At 40.7% G+C, this 21734-nt stretch overlaps 8 protein-coding genes and 1 non-coding gene across 9 annotated transcripts; 3 read left to right on the plus strand and 6 right to left on the minus strand.

Annotated features, from left to right (window-relative positions):
- Positions 1-74: 74 nt before the first annotated feature.
- Positions 75-2474, minus strand: HIS4 (trifunctional histidinol dehydrogenase/phosphoribosyl-AMP cyclohydrolase/phosphoribosyl-ATP diphosphatase; the record flags this gene model as incomplete). The annotated part of the gene is made up of 1 exon (XM_056231570.1): positions 75-2474. The coding sequence occupies one exon, from the start codon at positions 2472-2474 to the stop codon at positions 75-77; it is 2400 nt and encodes a 799-aa protein (XP_056086326.1).
- Positions 2475-2735: 261 nt separating this feature from the next.
- On the minus strand, positions 2736-4064 carry BIK1 (Bik1p; the record flags this gene model as incomplete). The annotated part of the gene is made up of 1 exon (XM_056231581.1): positions 2736-4064. One exon carries the CDS (start codon positions 4062-4064, stop codon positions 2736-2738), a length of 1329 nt encoding a protein of 442 aa, XP_056086327.1.
- Positions 4065-4272: 208 nt separating this feature from the next.
- Positions 4273-5490, plus strand: RNQ1 (prion domain-containing protein RNQ1; the record flags this gene model as incomplete). Its single annotated transcript, XM_056231592.1, has 1 exon — positions 4273-5490. One exon carries the CDS (start codon positions 4273-4275, stop codon positions 5488-5490), a length of 1218 nt encoding a protein of 405 aa, XP_056086328.1.
- Positions 5491-5951: 461 nt separating this feature from the next.
- Positions 5952-7481, plus strand: FUS1 (Fus1p; the record flags this gene model as incomplete). Its single annotated transcript, XM_056231604.1, has 1 exon — positions 5952-7481. The coding sequence occupies one exon, from the start codon at positions 5952-5954 to the stop codon at positions 7479-7481; it is 1530 nt and encodes a 509-aa protein (XP_056086329.1).
- Positions 7482-7580: 99 nt separating this feature from the next.
- On the minus strand, positions 7581-8162 carry SKDI03G0460 (nitroreductase family protein; the record flags this gene model as incomplete). Its single annotated transcript, XM_056231615.1, has 1 exon — positions 7581-8162. One exon carries the CDS (start codon positions 8160-8162, stop codon positions 7581-7583), a length of 582 nt encoding a protein of 193 aa, XP_056086330.1.
- A 1227-nt stretch (positions 8163-9389) lies between these two features.
- On the minus strand, positions 9390-11291 carry AGP1 (amino acid transporter AGP1; the record flags this gene model as incomplete). The annotated part of the gene is made up of 1 exon (XM_056231626.1): positions 9390-11291. One exon carries the CDS (start codon positions 11289-11291, stop codon positions 9390-9392), a length of 1902 nt encoding a protein of 633 aa, XP_056086331.1.
- Positions 11292-12439: 1148 nt separating this feature from the next.
- KCC4 (serine/threonine protein kinase) lies at positions 12440-15547 on the plus strand (the record flags this gene model as incomplete). Its single annotated transcript, XM_056231637.1, has 1 exon — positions 12440-15547. The coding sequence occupies one exon, from the start codon at positions 12440-12442 to the stop codon at positions 15545-15547; it is 3108 nt and encodes a 1035-aa protein (XP_056086332.1).
- Positions 15548-15719: 172 nt separating this feature from the next.
- Positions 15720-15791, minus strand: Skdi_3.trna1E. The gene has a single exon. It is a non-coding gene; the product is annotated as a tRNA-Glu (tRNA).
- Positions 15792-19145: 3354 nt separating this feature from the next.
- Positions 19146-19862, minus strand: SKDI03G0490 (DUP/COS family protein; the record flags this gene model as incomplete). Its single annotated transcript, XM_056231648.1, has 1 exon — positions 19146-19862. The coding sequence occupies one exon, from the start codon at positions 19860-19862 to the stop codon at positions 19146-19148; it is 717 nt and encodes a 238-aa protein (XP_056086333.1).
- Positions 19863-21734: the final 1872 nt, after the last annotated feature.

The following is a 21734-nucleotide window of genomic DNA, read 5'->3' on the forward strand; positions in this document are numbered from 1 at the left end:
CAAGACTATAACCTAATATACCTTTTCTTTTTTTCTTTTCGTTAAATCTATACAGTTTCCAAGTTTGAAAAAATCTATTGGAAATCGTCTGGGATCAACCCAAGCTTACTCATTCTAATTTTCACGGCGTTTCTGTGGCCATCCAAGCCTTCCTTCTTGGCAACACACATGACAGCTCTACCAATGTTCTCCAAACCTTCAGGGGTGATGTTTTGAGCAGTGATATATTTTTGGAAGGTTGCAGTGTTGGCACCACTGTATTGTCTAGCATAGCCGTATGTTGGTAGGGTATGATTGGTACCACTAGAATAATCACCACACGATTCTGGAGTGTAGGCGCCTACGAACACAGACCCTGCGTTATCAACCAATTTCACGTAATCGTTAGCGTTGGCGATTTGTAGAATTAAATGCTCTGGTGCATATTGATTGGACATTTCAAGGGCTTCTTCATAGCCATCACAAAGAACAATGGCACTGTGTGCAATACATTTACGAACAATATCCACACGTGGTAGTTCCATAGCTTGGTGGTGGACAGCATCTTGGATTTCACTTATCTTCTTTTCGCTCAGTTTAACACCAACAAGGATAACTTGAGAGTCAATACCGTGTTCAGCTTGTGATAGTAAGTCACTGGCCACAAAATCCACATCTGCATCTTCATCGGCAATGACTAAAACTTCACTTGGACCAGCAGGCATGTCAATGGAACATAGGGCCTGGGTGTCATTTTGCACATACATCTTAGCAGCAGTGACGAACTGATTACCAGGGCCCAAAATTTTGTCCACTTTAGGAACGGTTTCAGTACCGTAGGCCATAGCAGCAACGGCTTGTGCACCACCTGCTAAAACAATCTTGGAAGCGCCAACCTTTTCCGCAACGTAGACGACTTCAGGTGAAACTTTACCATCTGATTTTCTTGGTGGGGATGCGAACACAATTTCCTTACATTGAGCAACTTGAGCTGGGACACCAAGCATCAATGCAGTACTTGGCAAAACAGCAGTACCACCTGGAATATAAAGACCAACTTTCTCGATTGGACGAGGAAATCTGGAACATAAAACACCGGGTTGGGTTTCCACTTCAAGAGTGCCTGAAGGCAGTTGAGCGGCGTGAAATTTGCGAACGTTTTCGATCGACAGATCCAAAGCGTCTTTCATTTCTTCAGTTAAACCTTCAAAGTACTCTTCTGGGAATGGTGCATTTAGCACGGGTGTGGACAATTTGACACCATCAAATTTTTCTGTGTATTCCAAGAGAGCGCAGTCACCTTTATCCCTAACGTTCTCAATTATCGGATTGACTAAATGCATAATTTCAGAAGTTTTTTGAATTGGTCTGCTTAAGGCCCTCTTAATACCAGCCTTGTCAGAAGCCTTGACCACGTCCAAGTGAATTGGGCCGGTTGATTCCTCCTCCTCAGACTTTGCTTGTGCCACAAATTTTGGTTTAGCATCACCCTTCCTTCTTGTGATCTTCAAGTGCTTCATATTCAAATTATTTTCAACATCTTTCAATGAAACATTATTGGCTACTAATTTGGCCAACGCAAAATAGAACAGATCGGCAGCTTCCCAAGATATCTCCTGTTTACCCTTTGCCTCAGTCAATTCTTCTGCTTCTTCTTTAATCTTGGCGTCCAATAATGCAGAATCGTTGAATAGTCTTCTGGTGTAAGACTCTTTTGGGGCATCTTGTAATCTTTGCTTTAGTAAAGATTCTAGACCAACCAAGCCATGTTTGAATTCCCCAAAGCAGGACATGGTCTCCAAGTGGCAAAATCCGATGTTTTCCTGCTCGACGATAAATTTCAAAGCGTCAGAATCACAATCAGTGGAGATTTGCAGAAGCTTTTGACCGTTGCCGGACGTTTCCCCCTTGACCCAGATTTCACTTCTAGAACGAGAGTAATAAACACCACGGCCCAAATCGATGGCTTTTGCAATAGATTCCTTGGAAGAGTATACTAACCCCAAACAACGCTCGTATTGATCGACGACCAGGGTGGTAAACAAGCCATCAGGACGATCGGTGCGTACTTCAGTAATCACCTCTTTAGTCAATTGATCTTTGCTCAATTTCTTGATGGACACTATTTTATCTTGCGAGAACTTTTGCTTCACTATAAATTGGTTATAGAAGACATTGTTATCCTCCACAACAATACGGTCTTTTGGAACATTCAATTGGTCGACCAAGTGGTCCACAATTTTAGCATCTTGGGTCCCAACGAAGAGAGAAGAGACTCCATTGTTCAAAAAGGCAATGATGTCATCATCACTGAACTTTCCACTCGGCAAAGACAAAGCCACCAATGGAACCTCTTCCTTCTTTGCAAATTGGAGAATCTCGTCATTACTTAAGCTCGAGCCATCCAAAAGTACCTGACCAATTAAGGAAGCATATTCTTTCTTAGTATTCCATGAGGCCAGATCATCAATTAACGGTAGAATCGGCAACACCATTTTTTAGAAATTTTTGTTAACTATTATGTTATTATTACACAGCGCAATTGTGTTATACTTTTCTATGTATGAAAAACTCGTTGAAGGTGAAAATAGCCTTCCTTCTCTGTTATATACACTATCTCTACTACTGTTCACAATCATCTTCTTCTTTTACCTCTATATCGAATGACTGATAAAAGAAAAAATGAGTCACTGTGCATGGGTTTAGCAATTAATTAACTAATTTACCAGAGTCACTATTAGAGTCAGTTCGACTGCTTAGAAGAACTGCTGGTCATCAGGATCACGGTGTGGACATTCGGCCGTGATGTGGCCGATCGCATCACAATGCTCACACCACTGTTGTCTTCCTGCCGTGGAATCCACTGGGGCAGGAGGATCGAAGATGGGCAAGGATTCCACGGCTGAATGTGCTTGGGATTGTTCCAACTGTTTGACCCTTTCGTTAGCCTCTCCAAGTCTCTTTCTCAAGACGGCCACTTCCTCTGACGACGAATCGTTTGGTTTTGACGAAAATAGTTCCCTGCTCAGGCTCTGGTATTCTTTACTCAGAGAATCGTTATGCATTTTCAACTGCTCGCGCTCTTTGGCCCATTTCGTTTTGTGCAACTCGAATTGGTCTTCTATATTGTGTAATCTTTCTACCTGTTTCTTCATGAGTTCGACGTCTTCGCCGCCGCCGGTGGGTTCGTTATGGGCAAGGTTCCTTTCCTCGTTTTCCTTGATCTCTTCGTGCAATTGGTTTACGACAGCAAGCAGTTGTTCATTTTCAGTGTCGAAAAACTGTTTTTGTTTGGCCTGTTGTCTGCGTTCGAGTTCCAGTTGCTGCTTGAGATCGCCGATTTCTTTTTCTTTTTCTTGTATCGTGGCTTCATATCTATCAAATGTTGGTTGCACTTCTTCGAGGACCATTCTTTGGTCATCTAGTAGCCTTTTGTAGTGCAGTTGTTTTCTTTGTAACTTTTCGATGGTCAATTGAGCTTCTCGCAACTCCATCGAAACTTCGGTGCTATTGTGATCATTCGTACGGTTATTGTTGAATTTCCAGTCGTTACCGGTGTTGTGGTTGGTTTTCCTTCCGGACGATATAATTGAATCAACCTCCATCCTGTCGTCTCCATCGTCATGAGCAGGTACTTGTGGTTGGTGACCACGATGGTCCGACGCTTCCTGATCCATCGTCTGTTGGTTAACGCTGTTTCGGCTAGTGATCCGGAAACTTCTCATCGGTGTGGGGGATTTAGGATCGTCCATGGGAGAGAACTGGTTTGCGAGCCTTGCGATAGACCTGTTCTTGGGTATCGATAGCGGCTCCATCGTGGTTCTTCTCGAACTTTGCGATATTGACGCCCTCTCAATCAGTGATGCCACTTTCTGCAACTGGATAAAAAGCCCACTTTGAGGATACTCTGTGTCGAAATACTTCCTCCCCATGAATGAACCGTCGTTCTTACCAATGTTAGCCAGCAAGTCCACACCGGCAAACATCCCAGGTTTCGCGTCCACTGGACCCACGTATTTCAGTTGGCCCCTCCCTAAGTTGGGTATCTGTATGAAACATCCTATCTTCCTTTGATATCTATCCATAGTATTCCACACACGTACACAGCCAGCTACAGCTTAACGCCCTCTCTGTCCTTTGATGCTTGCCTCGTCAAGCTTTTTGGTGTCTTGACTAACTGCTCTTTTGAAAAATCTCATTGCCCGCAACTCATTTAAAGATAACCAAACTGGAAGAAGAAAGTTCATCAAAAGGACGTATATATACAACCAAAACAAGTGTAAAAGTTCAAGAATGGATACTGATAAGTTAATCTCGGAGGCTGAGTCCCATTTGTCTCAAGGCAATCATGCAGAAGCTGTTGCGAAGTTGACGTCTGCAGCCCAGGCCAACCCCAACAGCCAGCAAATGTCGACCATTGAATCATTGATTCAAAAACTTGCTGGATACGTTATGGACAACCGTAGTGGTGGTGACGACGCTTCACAAGATCGCGCGGCCGGTGGTGGTTCATCCTTTATGAACACGTTGATGGCGGACTCTAAGGGATCTTCTCAAACGCAACTGGGTAAACTGGCTTTGTTGGCTACCGTGATGACACATTCGTCCAATAATGGCTCTTCCAACAGAGGATTCGACGTGGGCACTGTTATGTCGATGTTGAGTGGCTCTGGTGGTGGCAGCCAAAGCATGGGTGCTTCCGGTCTGGCTTCCTTGGCCTCTCAATTCTTCAAGTCAGGTAGCAATTCTCAAGGCCAAAATCAAGGCCAAAATCAAGGCCAAAATCAAGGCCAGGGTCAAGGTTCTTTCACCGGGTTGGCGTCCTTGGCTTCATCTTTCATGGGTTCCAATAACAAAAATCAACAAGGTCAAAACCAAGGGTCCGGTGGTTCGTCCTTTGGTGCATTGGCCTCCATGGCAAGTTCTTTCATGCATTCCAGCGGTAAACAGAACTCCGACAATGGTCAACAGGGTTACAACCAATCCTACCAGAACAGTAACCAAAACTCTGGCTACCAAAACAATCAAGGCTACAATAATCAACAACACCAAGGTGGCAACGGCGGCCAACAACAACAAGGACAATCTGGCGGTGCTTTTTCCTCATTGGCCTCCATGGCCCAGTCTTATTTGGGTGGTGGGCAATCCCAATCTAGCCAGCAACAATACAATCAGCAAGGTCAGAACAGCCAACAGCAATACCAGCAGCAAGGCCAGAACCACCAGTACCAACAACAGGGTCAGCAACAGCAACAAGGTTCATTCTCAGCGTTGGCTTCCATGGCAAGTTCCTATTTAGGCAACCAACAGAACTCTAATTCCAACTCGAACTCGAATTATGGTGGTCAACAACAATCTAACGAGTACGGTAGACCACAGCAACATGGTGGTCAACAGCAATCTAGTAGACCACAACATGGTGGCAACCAGAACTCCAACGGCCAAGAGTCCTTCAATTTCTCTGGTAATTTCTCCCAGCAGGACAATAATGGCAGTCAGAACCGTTACTAAATATGATTCGGGCCACTTTTTATTCTGTTTGTTTACATAGTTTTTGTCTACATATAACTATATTTTTTTCTTCATCGAGCTTCACCGTAAGCACATTGTCAGTGAGTATTTCCATCATTATTTTGCTCCTATGGATTGCCATATGGACCCTTTTAGGCCAGTGTCAGATCTCCGCATGATGTCCTTTTCTATGTATTTATTGGTACAATTTTGTAGTCAATTTCCGCGCTGTCTCACTGCGCTGCGAAGATGGAACAAATATGAAACGTCAGTAATTTGAAACAGATAGTGGATCTCTGGTAAAACGTTGTATTTAAATAGCAGGTTCAGAATTGCTTTATGGGCTTTGTATTTCCTCCCATTCTATTAAGATATGCCGCCTTTAATTTTTTTCTCTCTTGGAAAACTGGTCATTACTCACTCTAGTTTTATTTTCAAAAATTGAAACGGCAGCAACAACAATGCAAACGACAACAACTGTCCTGACGACGGTAGTCAGAAAGTCTGCCGATGTAGCGTCAAGCTTCATATCTTCACAAACTGGCACCCTTACGGCCGCAACAACACTAACGACAACGACGACATCATTACATTCTGCGCCGTCCAATCTTTTATTCTCTAATGTTGCAGCCCAGCCGAAATCCTCTTCAGCCAGCACGATCGGGCTTTCAATTGGTTTGCCCATCGGAATATTTTGTTTTGGGTTACTTGTGCTTTTGTGCTATTTTTACATCAAAAGAAACTCGATGTCCATTTCTAATCCGCCCATGTCAGCGACGAGCCCAGTCGAAGGGGGTCGTAATAGTAGTAACTGGTTCTCGCGGTTTTTCAGGCAAGATAATTCAGGGCATCGGGATTCATATTCTGGCCCTAATCATGATATTGAGAAGTATAACGATACCCAGTGGACATCTGGGGATAACATGTCTTCTAGGATCCAGTACAAAATTTCCAGGCCCATAATACCGCAGCATATACTTACTCCCAGGAAGACAGTCAAAAATCCATTTGGTTGGTCCAATAAAAACGCTTCGTTAGACCCCAAGGTCAATGAAAGTGAGGAGGAAAAATTCGTGGACGCTTTCCTATACACTAAACCGCCAAACATTTTTCATGTTGAATCCAAGATGCCCTCATATAATGATTTGCCCTCTCAAAAAACGGCTTCTTCAAATAAAAAACCTCCACTGAAAACAGGTGAGAAATGGAACTATGAGTCCCCACTCTCTAGATGGTTCTTGAGAGGTTCTACATATTTCAAGGATTATGCCTTATCAAAGACGTCTCTGAAGACTTCGACTCCGGCTCCACAACTGAAGCAAATGAAAATGCTTTCCAGGATAAGCAAGGGCTACTTCAACGAGTTAAACATCTTACCAGATGAACGATCGCCCATCTTGGAGTACAATAATACCACTTTACACGCAGACAGCGGCCTAAATGACTTAGGTGATACCACACCGGATTCACAAGTTACGTCTTACCGCAACGCTAACATCGACCTAATCATGGCAAGACCGAATTCTGTAATATACGGGACTACTGGCCAACAAATCCTGGAGGTCAACGTCAGTGACAGTCATAATGGTAGTAATTGCATCGAGAAGCATGAACTGGTAATACCCCCAGCATCAAAACCACACAAGAAAAGAAAGAAGAGAAGACAAAGTAAAATGTACCAGCATTTACAACACCTTTCACGTTCCAAACCGTTACCACTAACGCCAAATTCTAAATCTAGTGGAGACCCCAGCATCCAATTGGGAGGGACGTATACGGTCATTCAAGATTATGAGCCTAGATTGACTGACGAGATAAGCATCTCATTGGGTGAGAAAGTTAAGATTCTAGCTACTCATACCGATGGATGGTGTCTAGTCGAAAAATGTAACGCACGTAATAATTGTGTCCGTGTCAGTGTTGACGACAAAAGGTATCTGAATGAAGATAGAGGTATTGTACCAGGTGATTGTCTTCAAGAATATGACTGATAAAAAAAGAAACGAAAAAAAAAAAAAGAAAAGAATCACAATAATGTTAACATTCGCATCTATTCTATAGTAATAATTTTTTCTAGTTACATAGCCCCTTTAATTGAACACTTCAACATCGTTTTTGATGTAAGTCTTTTCACCCGGGGCAGCAGCTGGAGTACCGAAAACTAACTGAGCTTGTACGGTCCAAGATTGAGGAATCTTACTTGGCAAAGCGGCTTTGATATAACCGTTGTAGTGTTGTAGATGACCACCCAAACCCATAGCTTCCAATGCAACCCACGAATTGATTTGAGCAGCACCAGAAGTGTGGTCTGCGAAACTTGGAAATGCTGCTGCGTAAGCTGGGAAATCCGCCTTTAACTTTTCAGTCACTTTGTCCTCCGTAAAGAAGATTACAGAACCATAGGCTTCATCTCTTGCTGAAGCAGGTCTCTTCTGACCGTCAGGGCTTTCGATAGCCTTGGTCACTTGGTCCCAGACCTTCCTGTGAGTTTCACCAGTCAAAATAATCGCACGATTTGGCTGGGAATTAAAGGCTGTGGGCGTTTCCTTAATTATGCTTTGTACAACGGATTGGATGTCCTTAACAGTGATCTCACCAGGCAGCTCCGGTTTCAAAGCATAGATGGTACGACGGGCAGTTAAAGTTTTCAAATAAGTTCCAACAGCAGACATGTTATTATTTTGTTTGTTTTTTTATACGTTAATATGGTACGTTTTAATTAATGAAAAGGTGGAAAACATCGAAGTCAGTCTATCTGGCATTGCCTCCTTATAAACTGTCAGTTAAATCAGGTGCAAATGCCAAGACCCCAGCCCAAAAAGCTCGAGGCGTCTCCCTGGGCACATTTTTTTCTTACGTAATTTTCACGTAATGCGCCACAGCTTGATTTTTTCGAATAGATATTAATAAGGACAGCAAATATAAACGATGGACCGATACGAATTACTAAGCTAAGGGATCTTGCACTTCCTGCCTCGCTCGTTATTGACAAAAGTTCTAAGAAGGAGGTTCTGGTGTGTAATTGTGGGCCGTAGGGTGTTCGACCTTGTGTGTGCTAAATTTCTCATAGTATTATGATGACTAAACCTGTCTGTAACGTGACTGTAGCTTTGCGCCACTTTCGGCTATTTTGGTATTTACTTCTTTGTGATGAAGCAATAAACCAATTTTTTTTTCCCGCCTAAATAGTGTTTATGTTTATTTGGCCACAGTTGTTTTTCGACTTTCATTATTAAATAGAAAAAGAGCTAGAAAGAGCTGCCGAAAACAAATAAAAAAACCTGCAAAATACGATCTTATTTCCTCAAAGATCTAAAAGGTTTTTATATGTAAATCGTTGTTCAGTGGTAAATCTAGATAGGTTATGTATAAAAGTCGTTTGGCCTCAAATTGTGCGTAGTTCGCTCAAACGTTATTTCGTGTCGTATCTACAAAACATTGTATTGTATGATGCTTTTCTTCGTATTTTATTGTCGCAGTAAGGAAACGCGCAGAACAGAGCCGACAAAGTTGAAAAACATTGAAAAGAGGAACATAGCATTGTGCTGGACAATTAGTTATCGTATATCCATCACAATTTGAAAACCGAGTGAACTTGATTTACGGTTAGACGCTTGCGAAATGTAAAGGTCGATCTTGAAGTTATGACGAAACCAACACCCCTTTCATGAAAACGAATTTGCAAATGAATGAACATATAGAGGAGACTGGGTGTATACTCAGACCGCTTCTCATGATAGAAGTCAATGCTCACATACTCTCCCGCCGCACTTGATTGTATTCATTCCTCATTAAAAAAACTAACCAGATTAAATAAAAAATCGTCTATCATTACACACATGCTATTACTACAAAACAAAAATACAAAATGAATGAATATAAAGGAAGTAAATGCCTTTTTAACACCAGAAAGCAGCGACCCTCTTCCAATAAGGACCATTTCTCAAACGTTCTCTGTATTCTTCGTCTTCTTGTTTAATCAACTCTTCATCAAAGATTTGTCTGTGAGATTCCAAGTCGATCTTATCAGCCCTGATGAACAGTTTCCAATCCTTGGTCCATATCTTATAACCAACGTAGAGAGCAATCAGGATTGGCATCGCCAAATAGTTCTCAAAGAAGGCTTGAGCATCTAGCTTACCTTCACCAATAGGGGCAATGGCGACCCAAAATTGGCCAATTAGAATCAACAACATCATGATACAGGCATACATGGACCCCCAAACACCGGTTTGAGATTTGAAACCTAATTCACCCAAGGACCTACCTTGAACTTTCATGGCCCTTCTAAATCTGATATGAGAGAAACAAATGGCAGTCCATGTGAAAAGTTGAGATAGACCGGAAATCGCCAGTAACCAAGTGAAGACTTGCTCTTCCTTGGGGGATGCTGCACAGAAGGCAATGACGGCGAACAATGCGGAAACACCCATGGCAATCAAGGGTCTGCCGGCTCTGTCAATATAAGAGAAAAACTTGGGAGCGTAGCCTTGTTCGGATAGGGTCAAAAATAAACGAGCGCTGGAATAAAAGGAGGAGTTGGCCATGGACAAGACTGATAGTAAGATAACAGCATTGACGAAATGTGGGACAACACGGACCCCGTGGGATGCAATGGCAATGACATATGGTGAGGCCTTAGTACCACCACCGCCAGATCCCAATAATTGATCGGAGTTATATGGCACTAAGAAACCTAGCATGATGATGGTAGCCAAGAACAGGAACAGGATTCTGTAAATCATTTGCTTGGCGGCACCTGGAATTGCCTTTCTTGGGTTAGACTGTTCGGCAGTGGTGATGGCAATAAACTCGGAACCACCAAAAGCGAAGGCTGCGGTCACTAATGTGGCTACAACACCCTTAAACCTGTCAATGGAATGCTTACCGTTGAAGGCGCCCGGATCATGCCAGTATTTACCGCCAATGAAACCGTCATTACCAGCACCACCGACATCGATGATAATACTCAGAATGAAAAACCCTGTCATCATCAAAATCTTACAACAGTTGAAGAAGAATTCTGCTTCTGCGTAACCACGAGCACCGAAAATGTTGATAGTGATGACCAAAACATAGAAAATAATGACGAACACGTCTGGATTCACGGACGTTGTCCAGTACTTAATAGTCATGGATGCAGTCACCAATTCCAGAGGACAAACACACAGCCATTGCAAACAGTAGACCCAGGCTACAGCGAATCCGAACCCGTCGTCCACAAGAAAACTGGGGTACGCATTGTAACCACCAGTCAGGTTACTATACACCAAGGCCAATTCACCACAGGCCTGGATAATACAATACAAGATAGAACCCATGATAGCGTAGCCAATAAGCAGCCCAGCAGGGCCTGCATGAACTAGCGCTGTACCGTTACCAACCAGCAACCCAGTACCAATACCGGTACCCAGGGCAATCATCAAGACATGTCTGGGTTGGATGGTTTTCTTCAGCGAGCCAGACTTATTGCCCGCGGGAGGATTTATCTTGTCGGTGCTGTCGTTCTTTTCTAGTCCCTGGGCGTTTCTGGAAGAGGGTGATATGGCTGATGTAAGATCGTTCATTTGCACTGCTTCCGACTCATCCTGTCCGCCTTGGTCGGCTCTCTTGAAAGAGTCGAAAAACCTGCGCACGGCGGAAGTATTATGCTGCTCGTAGTCTAAATGCGGTTGCGAGGATGGACGATCATTGGAGTCTGTTTCAAAATATTCGATTTCATTATCTTGCTCCGTAGCATGTATCTCAGTGGAGCTATTTTTCAAGTCCTTCTGCTCGTATGGAGACTTTGATGAAGACATTATGCGAAGCTTTTTTGTTTAGTCTATACTACTTGCGTTCTAAAAAAAAAATACATGACGAATGCTATTCCTCACCCTTGTAAAGCAGCAAATCCAGAAACAAACCACTTATATACGTATGTAAAATACAAAGGTTACTCTTGAAAAAAAAAGAAATTATTACAGAATAAGTGAGTCGCGCTAGCGGACGAGGAGAAGATAGCGTAAAACAGATGTATGCCGACCTATCCCATGCACCTGAGCCATCTTATCAGCACTGATTTTCGATTTAGTGAAAAAGATAGCCATTGCCAAGCTGGAGAGATGGACAGAAGGCACTAAAAAAAGCAAGAGAAAAGAAGAAAAAGAGCCTTACGGCAGCTAAAACGAGAAGCGTGTGACTACCAAAGAGCAGCAATCAAGTGGACGTGGGGGGCATTGAGAACTGCCTGGTGGTAGCGGCAGCTTATCTATGGGTCGATCAGGCCAGCAATTACTGCGATGGTGCCACTGGAGCGCCATTAACGGCAAAGCTGCATGTTTCGCAGCAGATCGGTGCCGCTTAGACGGCGCCTTCTGAGCGGCGCCGTCTAATGGCGCGCGTTCCCCCTTCCTTCTATTATGTCTCAAGAAAAAAAAAAAAGATGCAAAAAAATGCCGTGGGAGGTACGGAGTCTGTGTGAAATGGAAGGACCCGTTTTTAGCCGCCGAGGCCTTAAGGAGTTAGCCGCCGAGGCCGTGCCGCTTGCTATAAAAAAGGAGATAAAATAAACACTTCTGCAGAATTGTTTTTCTAGAAGATACATCAACGGATGCTATCAACTGTCTTTAGCAAACGATTTCGTATGGAAAAAAAACAACGAAAAGACATGGTTACGGAATCGAGGATGAAAGATCATCGTATTAGGATCGTTGTTGATGTCGTTAATGCATTTCGATTGGGCATAACTTCGGTGTTTATCTGTTGGGCTGCTGTTATGGGAGAAGAAAAAGAAAGCTGCTTGGGCAATCAATGGCTGTGGATGGTAATATGGTTTCCTGTTAAGGAAAGTGTCTTGTCCTGTTTTTTCGCGCAATGTGGGAAAAACGCGTAATCTGAACTAAAAGGAAAAGGGCTCTCTTGGAAAACAGAAAATAGAAAATGAAAGAGGGACTGAGCTGTGCAATAGATGTGCGCAAGCTTCGCAATACTATTGAACACAAAGCTTCGAAATCACTGCAGTATGACTGTGGCGAATACTGAGACTCAAACAGCCGCTAAATCCTCTAGTACAATAGGCCCGTGGAAGCTTGGCGAAACGCTGGGCGTCGGCAGCGCTGGAAAAGTCCGGCTGGCGCAACACGAGGGCACGGCCCACAAGACTGCCGTCAAGATAATTTCCAAGTCCATCTTCAACACTGAGGGCAATTACGGTAACCACGGGTCAGTGCTGCCCTACAACATCGAGCGTGAAATCGTTATTATGAAGCTCCTGAGCCATCCGAACGTCTTGGGTCTTTATGACGTATGGGAAACCAACAACAATCTATATCTTATCCTGGAGTACGCGGAAAAGGGAGAATTGTTTAACTTGCTGGTAGACCGTGGCGCCCTGCCCGAACGTGAGGCCATGAAATGCTTCAGGCAGATTATCATTGCCGTCTCGTACTGTCATGCACTGGGCATAGTACACCGAGACTTGAAGCCGGAAAACCTTTTGCTGGATAGTGACTACAACATTAAAGTTGCAGATTTTGGCATGGCGGCTTTGCAGACGGACGCGGCACTGCTAGAGACTTCTTGTGGCTCACCGCATTATGCCGCACCAGAGATCGTATCGGGCCTGCCCTACGAAGGGTTTTCCAGCGATGTTTGGTCCTGCGGCGTGATTTTGTTTGCCCTTCTGACGGGCAGACTACCTTTTGATGAAGAAAATGGGAACATTAGAACCTTGCTGTTGAAAGTTCAAAGAGGCCAATTTGAGATGCCCGATGACACTGAAATTTCCAAAGATGCGCAAGATCTTATCAGCAAGATCCTCGTCGTAGATCCCGCGCAAAGAATAAAAATAAGAGACATCCTGAGTCACCCGCTGCTAAAGAGATATCAAACCATAAAAGATTCGAAAAGTATCAAAGATTTACCTCGTGAAGACACCTACCTATACCCGTTGGCAGATGCCGGTGCCGCCATCGATGATTCAATTCTACAGAATTTAGTAGTGCTGTGGCATGGCAGACATGCAGATGAAATAAAAGCTAAATTGAAAGCCAGCGGAACCAATACAGAAAAAACTCTATATGCCTTGCTATACCGCTTTAAACTGGAGTCGATGAGAGAATCCAATAAAAGGAGACGTCACAAGACAAAGAAAACTAAAAATAGAAAATTTAGCACATCATCGTCATTAGTGAAGGGCCGAAATTTAGAATCCACACCGCGTAAACGCACCTCTAAGACACATTCCAATAATTTCTCCTCCGGTAAGAAGAGGTCATCCTTTATATTATCTCCCAATTCCATCAATAGCTCCCCAATACCTTTAAGAAACAGCAAAGGAATATCACTTCGTAATGCAACGTCCGGAGGTTCTCCAGTAGTGCCGGTTATTCTCCTGAATTCTTTCAAGAGAAATTCCAAACTGTCAAGCAAAAGATCATCTTACATGCCCAACTTGAAAAGCGGCTCTGTAACGTCAAGATTATTGTCAAATTATAATAAGCTAATAGACGAAGATGATTGGGAATGCATTGAGAAGGATACAAAACGGACGAGTTCTAATTTTGCCACATTGATTGATGAAATTTTTGAGCCTGAAGAATTCGAATTAGCGAAAAGGGAAAAAGTTGAACTTCAAAGGAAAGTACGAGGATCCAAAATGAGCGACAATATTGGGGATAGATCTGAATTTACTGACGGGATGAAAGAGTTGAAGAGAATAAACGCCAAAGTTTCATCTCCCTTAATAAATTATGAGTTTTCACAACAAGAACTATTGCAAGACATAGACACCCTACTCACTAACCGCTATCAACTCTCCGCATATACTAGACCCATTTCGAAACTGGATCCCGGTTTAATGCCCGCAGCTGGAACAACCCCTCATGATATAAAGGAACAAACTGCTTTGATACGGGATACAGAAGTAAAAATAATAGAAACTATACACAGGTCCAAATTTTTGGGCTCTTTGCTCAATGTTAGAGAAGGGATGTCTAAAGACGATGACGAATTAGCACCCATAGAAGAGTCGTCCATAATTTCAACCACACCACTGATTTACGACGATCGAACAGAAGTTCGGAAAATATCCGATGTTGAAGTCCCTCATTTCACGAGAAAATCAAGGCACTTTACCGCTGCTAGTAATAGGCGCTCAGTCTTATCTTTGTATTCTTCCAGAGATTCATTCAAGGACTTGAGCCAAATTTCAAAGAACGAATATAGTGACTCGCCGTCACAAAGAAGCGTTGATGATACGAGTAGTAGCAAAAAAGTTGGCCATACCGAAAGCCTTGCTAGTGTAGCCGAACATATTGATGATGACAGTTACAACGATCATAACAGCGGTATGAATAGTGATAATGTATTGTATGACGTTCCTGAAGGCGTTGACTTACCACAAGAAGTTAAAAATAGTGATGAGCAGTCAAGCTGTTCCCTAGTATCATCAAGTCTAGAGCCTACTCCAGTGGTGGAACTTCCTTCCTTGAGCTCTTTTCAAGGGAAGAATGCCAGTGGGCTAGGTATTTATCAAAGAGAACCTTCCAAGGTGTCCTTACCAACCGCTACCATCGACACCAGTGACGCCGTTGAAAATAGAGAGACTGAGGTAAAAAAGGAGCTCAAACATGACAGTATCGCCACCAATTTACCAGATGATAACGTGAAGGAAAACAACAACGCAACGGCCGAGGCTCCTAGTAGAATAAAAAAATCCTCTAACGTTTCAATCCTGAAAAACATTTCCAAGGGTAAAATTTTAGAACTGGAAATACATGCCAAAATACCTAACAAACGATTATTCGAGGGCCTGCATAAATTACTGGAAGGTTGGAAGCAATATGGGTTAAAAAAGTTGGGATTTGATGCTGCCAAAATGATTATAAAGGGTAAATTGGTAAATGACAGCATTTTATCTTTAAGGTCCACGCTGTTTGAAATAATAGTCTTACCAAACGGAGACGATCGAAGCTTGATCAAATTTAATAAAAAGACAGGTTCAAGTAAAGTTTTAACGAAACTTGCGACTGAAATCCAAATTATTCTACAAAAAGAGGGTGTTTTGGATAAATGAACTACAAAAAAAGGAAAAGGAAAATCTCAAATGGACAATAAAACATAACACCGTTATAGAATTGAAGTCTGTGTATATGTAACTATTAAAAATAACTTTTAATTCAAATAAACTTGTCGACAGTTAACAAGTAGTGTAAATTGGTGCTTGAAAAAAAAATAGAACAAAAAAACTCCGATACGGGGAGTCGAACCCCGGTCTCCACGGTGAAAGCGTGATGTGATAGCCGTTACACTATATCGGATTACAATTTGGTAAATATGTTGTATCTCAAAATGAGATACCTCAGCATTACTAGATTTATCAACCTAGACATAAAACATGTATGAAACACGTACCAAACAATAGTTCCAAAACAGACAAGATTGAGTATACTAGGCAGCCTACTTGCCTAAGATGAACCAAACCAACCAAACGTATAAATACCTGAACAATTAGTTTAGATCCGAGATTCCGCGCTTCCACCCTTTAGTTAGATTCAGATCTTATATAGATTATATAGGATAAGTAACATTCTGTGAATCACGTTAATAATAAGTCTGACAACAAGTTACTCTCCTAAACGAATTTAGGATTGTCAAGACATCCGGTATTACTCGAGCCCGTAATACAACAAAATAAGTTGCATCTTAAGATACATACCGCAAGATGACGACAGTACGTCGCAATGAACGCGACGGAAATATCGATAAAACGTTCCTGAAATAAATCTGTTGGAACAATAATCAACTATCCATCAATTGCTAGTACAGCTGATTTGTTGGAGCAAGTAGGTTCATCATTATTCATATAACTAGTCCTTGTTTCAGGATGAAGAATGTTGAAATGACGTTCTATTGATGGGTGCACTTGGAGTCAAAGATCCATTAATTGAACATCAACTTGGAATTTATATATATAAATGATATGAGTCGTTACATTGAACTTATAGTAAATTCCCTAGGTTATTGTTATGTGTTGAACATACTTAATATGTCCAATCGGCGTGTGTTTTATATACCTCTCTTATATAAGTATAAGAAAGATTTCTGCTTTTATTCTTAATTAATACTACTAATTATCAACATGATTAATGCATTTAATCATGTAACTAGAAGATTATCATATACGGTGCTAAGAAGATGACGCAAATTATCAGACCAGTGAAATAAGATTCAGAACAGTCATCGAATTTAATGGAAGCTGAAGTGCAAGGATTGATAATGCAATAGGATCAATGAATAAAGACGTATAAAATTATTGACCATTAAATTCTTGTGACATTTGTTGGGATTCCATTTTTGATAAGGTTAATAATATTATGTATATAGGATATACTAGAAGTTCTCCTCATGGATTTAGGAATCTGTTGGAACAATAATCAACTATCCATCAATTACTAGTACAGCTGATTAATACATTCAATCACGTAGCTAGAAGATTATCATATACGGTGTTAAGAAGATGACAAAAATTATTAGACCAGTGAAATAAGATTCAGGACAGTCATCAAATTTAGTGGAAGCTGAAGTGCAAGGATTGATAATGCAATAGGATCAATGAATAAAGACGTATAAAATAAAGAAAGAAATAAGAATAAGATTATGTAAAATTGTTGATTCCCTTTCGTGGATTCCTAAATCCATGAGGAGAACTTCTAGTATATCCTATATACACAATTATGAACCTTACCAAAAATGGAATCCCAACATATGTCACAAGATTTTACTGGCCAATAGAAACAAAGGCTAATTACATGAATAATGATGAACCTCCTTGTTCCAATAACAATCTTAACTTAATTTACTGGCAATCAATGGAGGATAGTTGTTATTTCAACATCCCTTCTTCCATTGAGTATAGGAAAGTTTTCTCTTTTCTTTTCTTTTCCCGCAAACAGAAAAAAAGGGTTTGCTGGCTATTGTTTTGACACCCATTCTGGACCCTTTTGCGAAACGCCAAGAACGCCTCCATGCACAAAAAACGCCCTATATAGTATTATCTTATTAAATTCAAAGCCTGAATTTCACTATTCAAAACTTTCTTAGCATTTTCTCGAATTTACGATAATAATGAAGTAAAAAGAAAGAAAAAAGGACATATAAAAGCACAAATATCTCTGCGTCAGAAAAAGACTCACTGATTATTGTAAGCGCAAAAGTAAACGTAGCGCAAAACGCAAGTTTTTATAATGACGCTTCTAGATAAAGAAGAACTATGCGATTCAAAGGTTGCATCAGATTGCACATTTTTTGATTTAGAGTCAAACCACTCAAATGACTCTGTCCATTTACTTTTAGAAAAGTATACCCACGAATTACCTATCAAAGATAATTCACGAACCGCATTCAAACTTAATGCTACAAAACAAAAAATGTACAAGCAAAATACCTTATACGTGCCGTTAACTTTCAAAGAACGGTTTTTCCTATTTGCCAAACGGATCAAAAAATTTTGGGCGAAGCTGTCATGCTGTAAACCAAATAAATATGCAAAAGTGTCGTTTATCTTGGTCATACTGATCCCCCTAGCAGTTTGGATGTTTTATGTTGACGTTCATTTGCGTTAGCTGCAGCTTTTGTTCATATTGGGATCGATTTTTTTTTGTTAGCGCATATCCTACGATGAGACTCCTAGCACTTACTTGTAGATACAGGTGATATAATAACCTGCAATAACCCTCACACCGTTCTTTCAGTATAATATTGCATAGTTATTGAAACAATAATCACCTACCCACCAATTATTAGTACGACAGATTGATAAATTCATTCACGTAGCGAGAAGATTATAATATACGATGTTAAATAGATGACGAAAATTATCAGACCAGTGAAATAAGATTCAGAACAGTCATCGAATTTAGTGGAAACTAAAGTGCAAGGATTGATAATGCAACAGGATCAATGAATAATGACGCACAAAGTTAGGGAAGAAATAAGAATAAGATTATGTAAAAGTGTCGATTCCCTTCCCTGGATTCCTACATCCATGAGGAGAACTTCTAGTATATTCCATATACATAATATTATTAACCTCACGAAAAATGGAATTCCAACAATTGTCACAAGATTTTACTAAAACAATAGGAAGGAAGATAGAAAAGTTTATGGAATTATGTAGGATTGCTGATTCCTTTTCATGGATTCCTATATTTTCGAAGAGAATTTTCCAGTATATTATATACACCTAATATCATTGCTCAAAAAAAAAGTGTTGATAGCTGATAGTATTGATTAAGGATAAAAGCGATCTTTCTTGTACTATATAAGAGGTATATCCTGTACTGTCACCTGGCTTTTTAATGCCTCATAGATCTTTCAAATTAGAGATCAACACTAGTCTTATGAATAAATCTGCACTACTAATTTTAATGATATAGGTATATGGAATATAGCAGAAGTTCCACAAAAGGAAATAAATAATTCTGTGTAATAGTATCGTCGCTTCCTTCTTCGCTTTACACGTCGTATTCATGGATCCTACCACATTACCTATCCTTGCACTTGAGCGTCCATTGGATTTGGTGACGCAACTGCAAGACCAGTAGAACAAGATTCATACTATCATCACCTTGTGCTATATGTGCGTTTGCTGAATAATTATTGAGGTTTCAAGTTCAAAGTATATCGGCATCGGGATATTGCTTCCTCCAGTATTCACACTGCGCCTGTTTTTCTGCTTCTGCTGCTTTGAGGCAGTAAGCTTCCAAGATTGGGTCAGCTTCCAAGATTGGGCCAAAAGTGAAGTGATAAGATTTTGCTACCTCATTTGAAGGCTGGGTTGCTGGTGCGTCTGACTGTGTATTTTCAACTTCGTTGGCGGAAGAACTTGAATTTGCACCCGGATTTTTCCCTTTGATAAGGTGTCTAAAGAAGCCATAGCAACTTTGATCGCAATAGAAATAGTACGGAGTGTTCCATAGTCCATTATCAAACAAATGTTGGTTCATATTATACGTGATTATTCTCCATTCTTTCCCCTTCACCGCTGGCTTACGTGTGATAACCTCCAACAAAAGCTTAATTTTGAACTCTTCATCAGAGACACTGTCATTGAATTCTATAAGCGCATAAACAAAGAAACTCAAATTTAGCAGACCAAAAGCAATATCACAAAGGAGGATATTATGAAAAACAACGATCATTAAAATTGATATCACCGTGACTAGGAAGCAAACGATAGTTGGTTTATAGTGTGCCATTTCGTAAAGAAGATAATATAGGTATGAGTTAAAACTATCTTTTGGAAGAGTGATATTCTCCCCGATTAAAGAAGCGTTGGGTTCACTCAATGTATCTAATTTTACATCGTCATTGCGTAAATGTGACTGCATGTTCGATAGGAATTTGTCTTTAACTAAGGAAGTATAGTAGCGGGTGGATCGAAGTGTCGTGAACCGCTCAAATTCCGCTGCGAAGTTGTTTGTCTTTTAAGAGTGAATCGGTAATACTCGCAGTTTTTGAAGTTATTCCGTTGTTATTGAAGCATCTTTAAATCCTTTTATTTCTTTGGGTTGAATCCATGGTTGTACCTTTTTTAATCTGTCCATAGCCCGAACGAAATACAAGGCGCATATCTAGCATATGCTACTGCCACCTAATTGTCTGATTTGGAGGCAATATCATCAACCAAGCCCTTATATGGCTATGCCAGAGATGGCGGCTGATTATCTAGATGGTATAGAAGCTTTGTCTAGAAGAGTTCCAAGCAGCATCCTGTTGCCAGCTGCCCACTAAAAGAGAACCGGTAAAATCATACATAGCCAAAGGGTTCTTGATTATTGTTGATAATTAGTAGTATTAATTAAGAATAAAAGCAGAAATCTTTCTTATACTTATATAAGAGAGGTATATAAAACACACGCCGATTGGACATATTAAGTATGTTTAACATAAAAATAAACTAGGGAATATACTATAAGTTCAATGTAACGACTCATATCATTTATATATAAATTCCAGGTTGATGTTCAATTAATGGATCTTTGTTTTCAGTTAAGCCCACTCTTCGAACAGCTCGTTTAGCATCCCTTCATTCTACTAAAGATACGACATCTGTGTAGCATATACGAAATACCACCTTAGAATACAATCTGAATACCTCAGATAGTAATGATGTTTACTCATGTGAATAATGATGAACTTACTTATTCCAACAATTATGAAGTTTTCATTCCACTCAATGTTCAGCCTACCGGTATCAGTTGAGTTTTTTCGTACACGCCCGTTACAGTACTCACCACCAAAGCTTATAAATATCAAAAGTAAAAACGAAGGAATATTCAGCTGTTCATGATGGAACGGTGTCGACCATCGTCCATCGATTGCCAATACAACAAGTTAAGATTGTTATTGTTGTACCAGAGTATTATCATATGCGGTGTGTTAAGATGACGCAAATTATAAGACCAGTATACTATATTCAGATTGTCATCGGAATTGGTGGAAGCTGGAGCGCAGGATTGATAATGTAATAGGACCAGCGAATGACAACGTATATAACGAAGATGAGGAATGACAATCATCTTGTGTAGATTTGTTGATCTTCTCTTGTGTTTCTTATATCCTATGAGCGGAACTTCTAGTATACCCCATATACATGGTGTTATTAACCTTATCAAAAATGTAATCCCAACAATCATCAGATTATCAGCAAACATAGCAATATAGTCGTCGCACATATTGAATAAAAGTCATCCTCTAGAAAAGCATGGAGTACTGATGTTTCTGTGTGCACTTGTATGAGAACATCTCCCCGCTTCTGCACTTGTATTACGAGCTCCAGTAATACCAGAGTAGTTTAGTAATCCCTTTGATGTTACTTATTCTATATCTGATATACAAGGTGTAGTTTATACTATAAGAGTGGAAGCACGGAATCTCGGTATTTCTGCGTCTGGGACAGTACATCTAAATGATCTTGTCGTTTGCTCAACCTATCCATTACTAGGTGTTTCATAGATATACTGTATTTATGTTGATGTATTGCATCTTAGGCGCCCACCATTCTGTTGTATCTCAAGATGAGATACCTCAACATGACGACAGCACGTCATAATGAACACGACGGAAATATCTATAAAAACGTGTCTGAAATAAATCAATATAAGTCGTACAAGATATCAGCACCACATTTGTAATTCCATTCTAGAACGTGGTCCTCAAGCAAATGAAACACCCGAAATATAAATAGACGAACAATTAGA

Source organism: Saccharomyces kudriavzevii, assembly GCF_947243775.1.
Source record: "Saccharomyces kudriavzevii IFO 1802 strain IFO1802 genome assembly, chromosome: 3".
NCBI classification, from domain to species: domain Eukaryota; kingdom Fungi; phylum Ascomycota; class Saccharomycetes; order Saccharomycetales; family Saccharomycetaceae; genus Saccharomyces; species Saccharomyces kudriavzevii.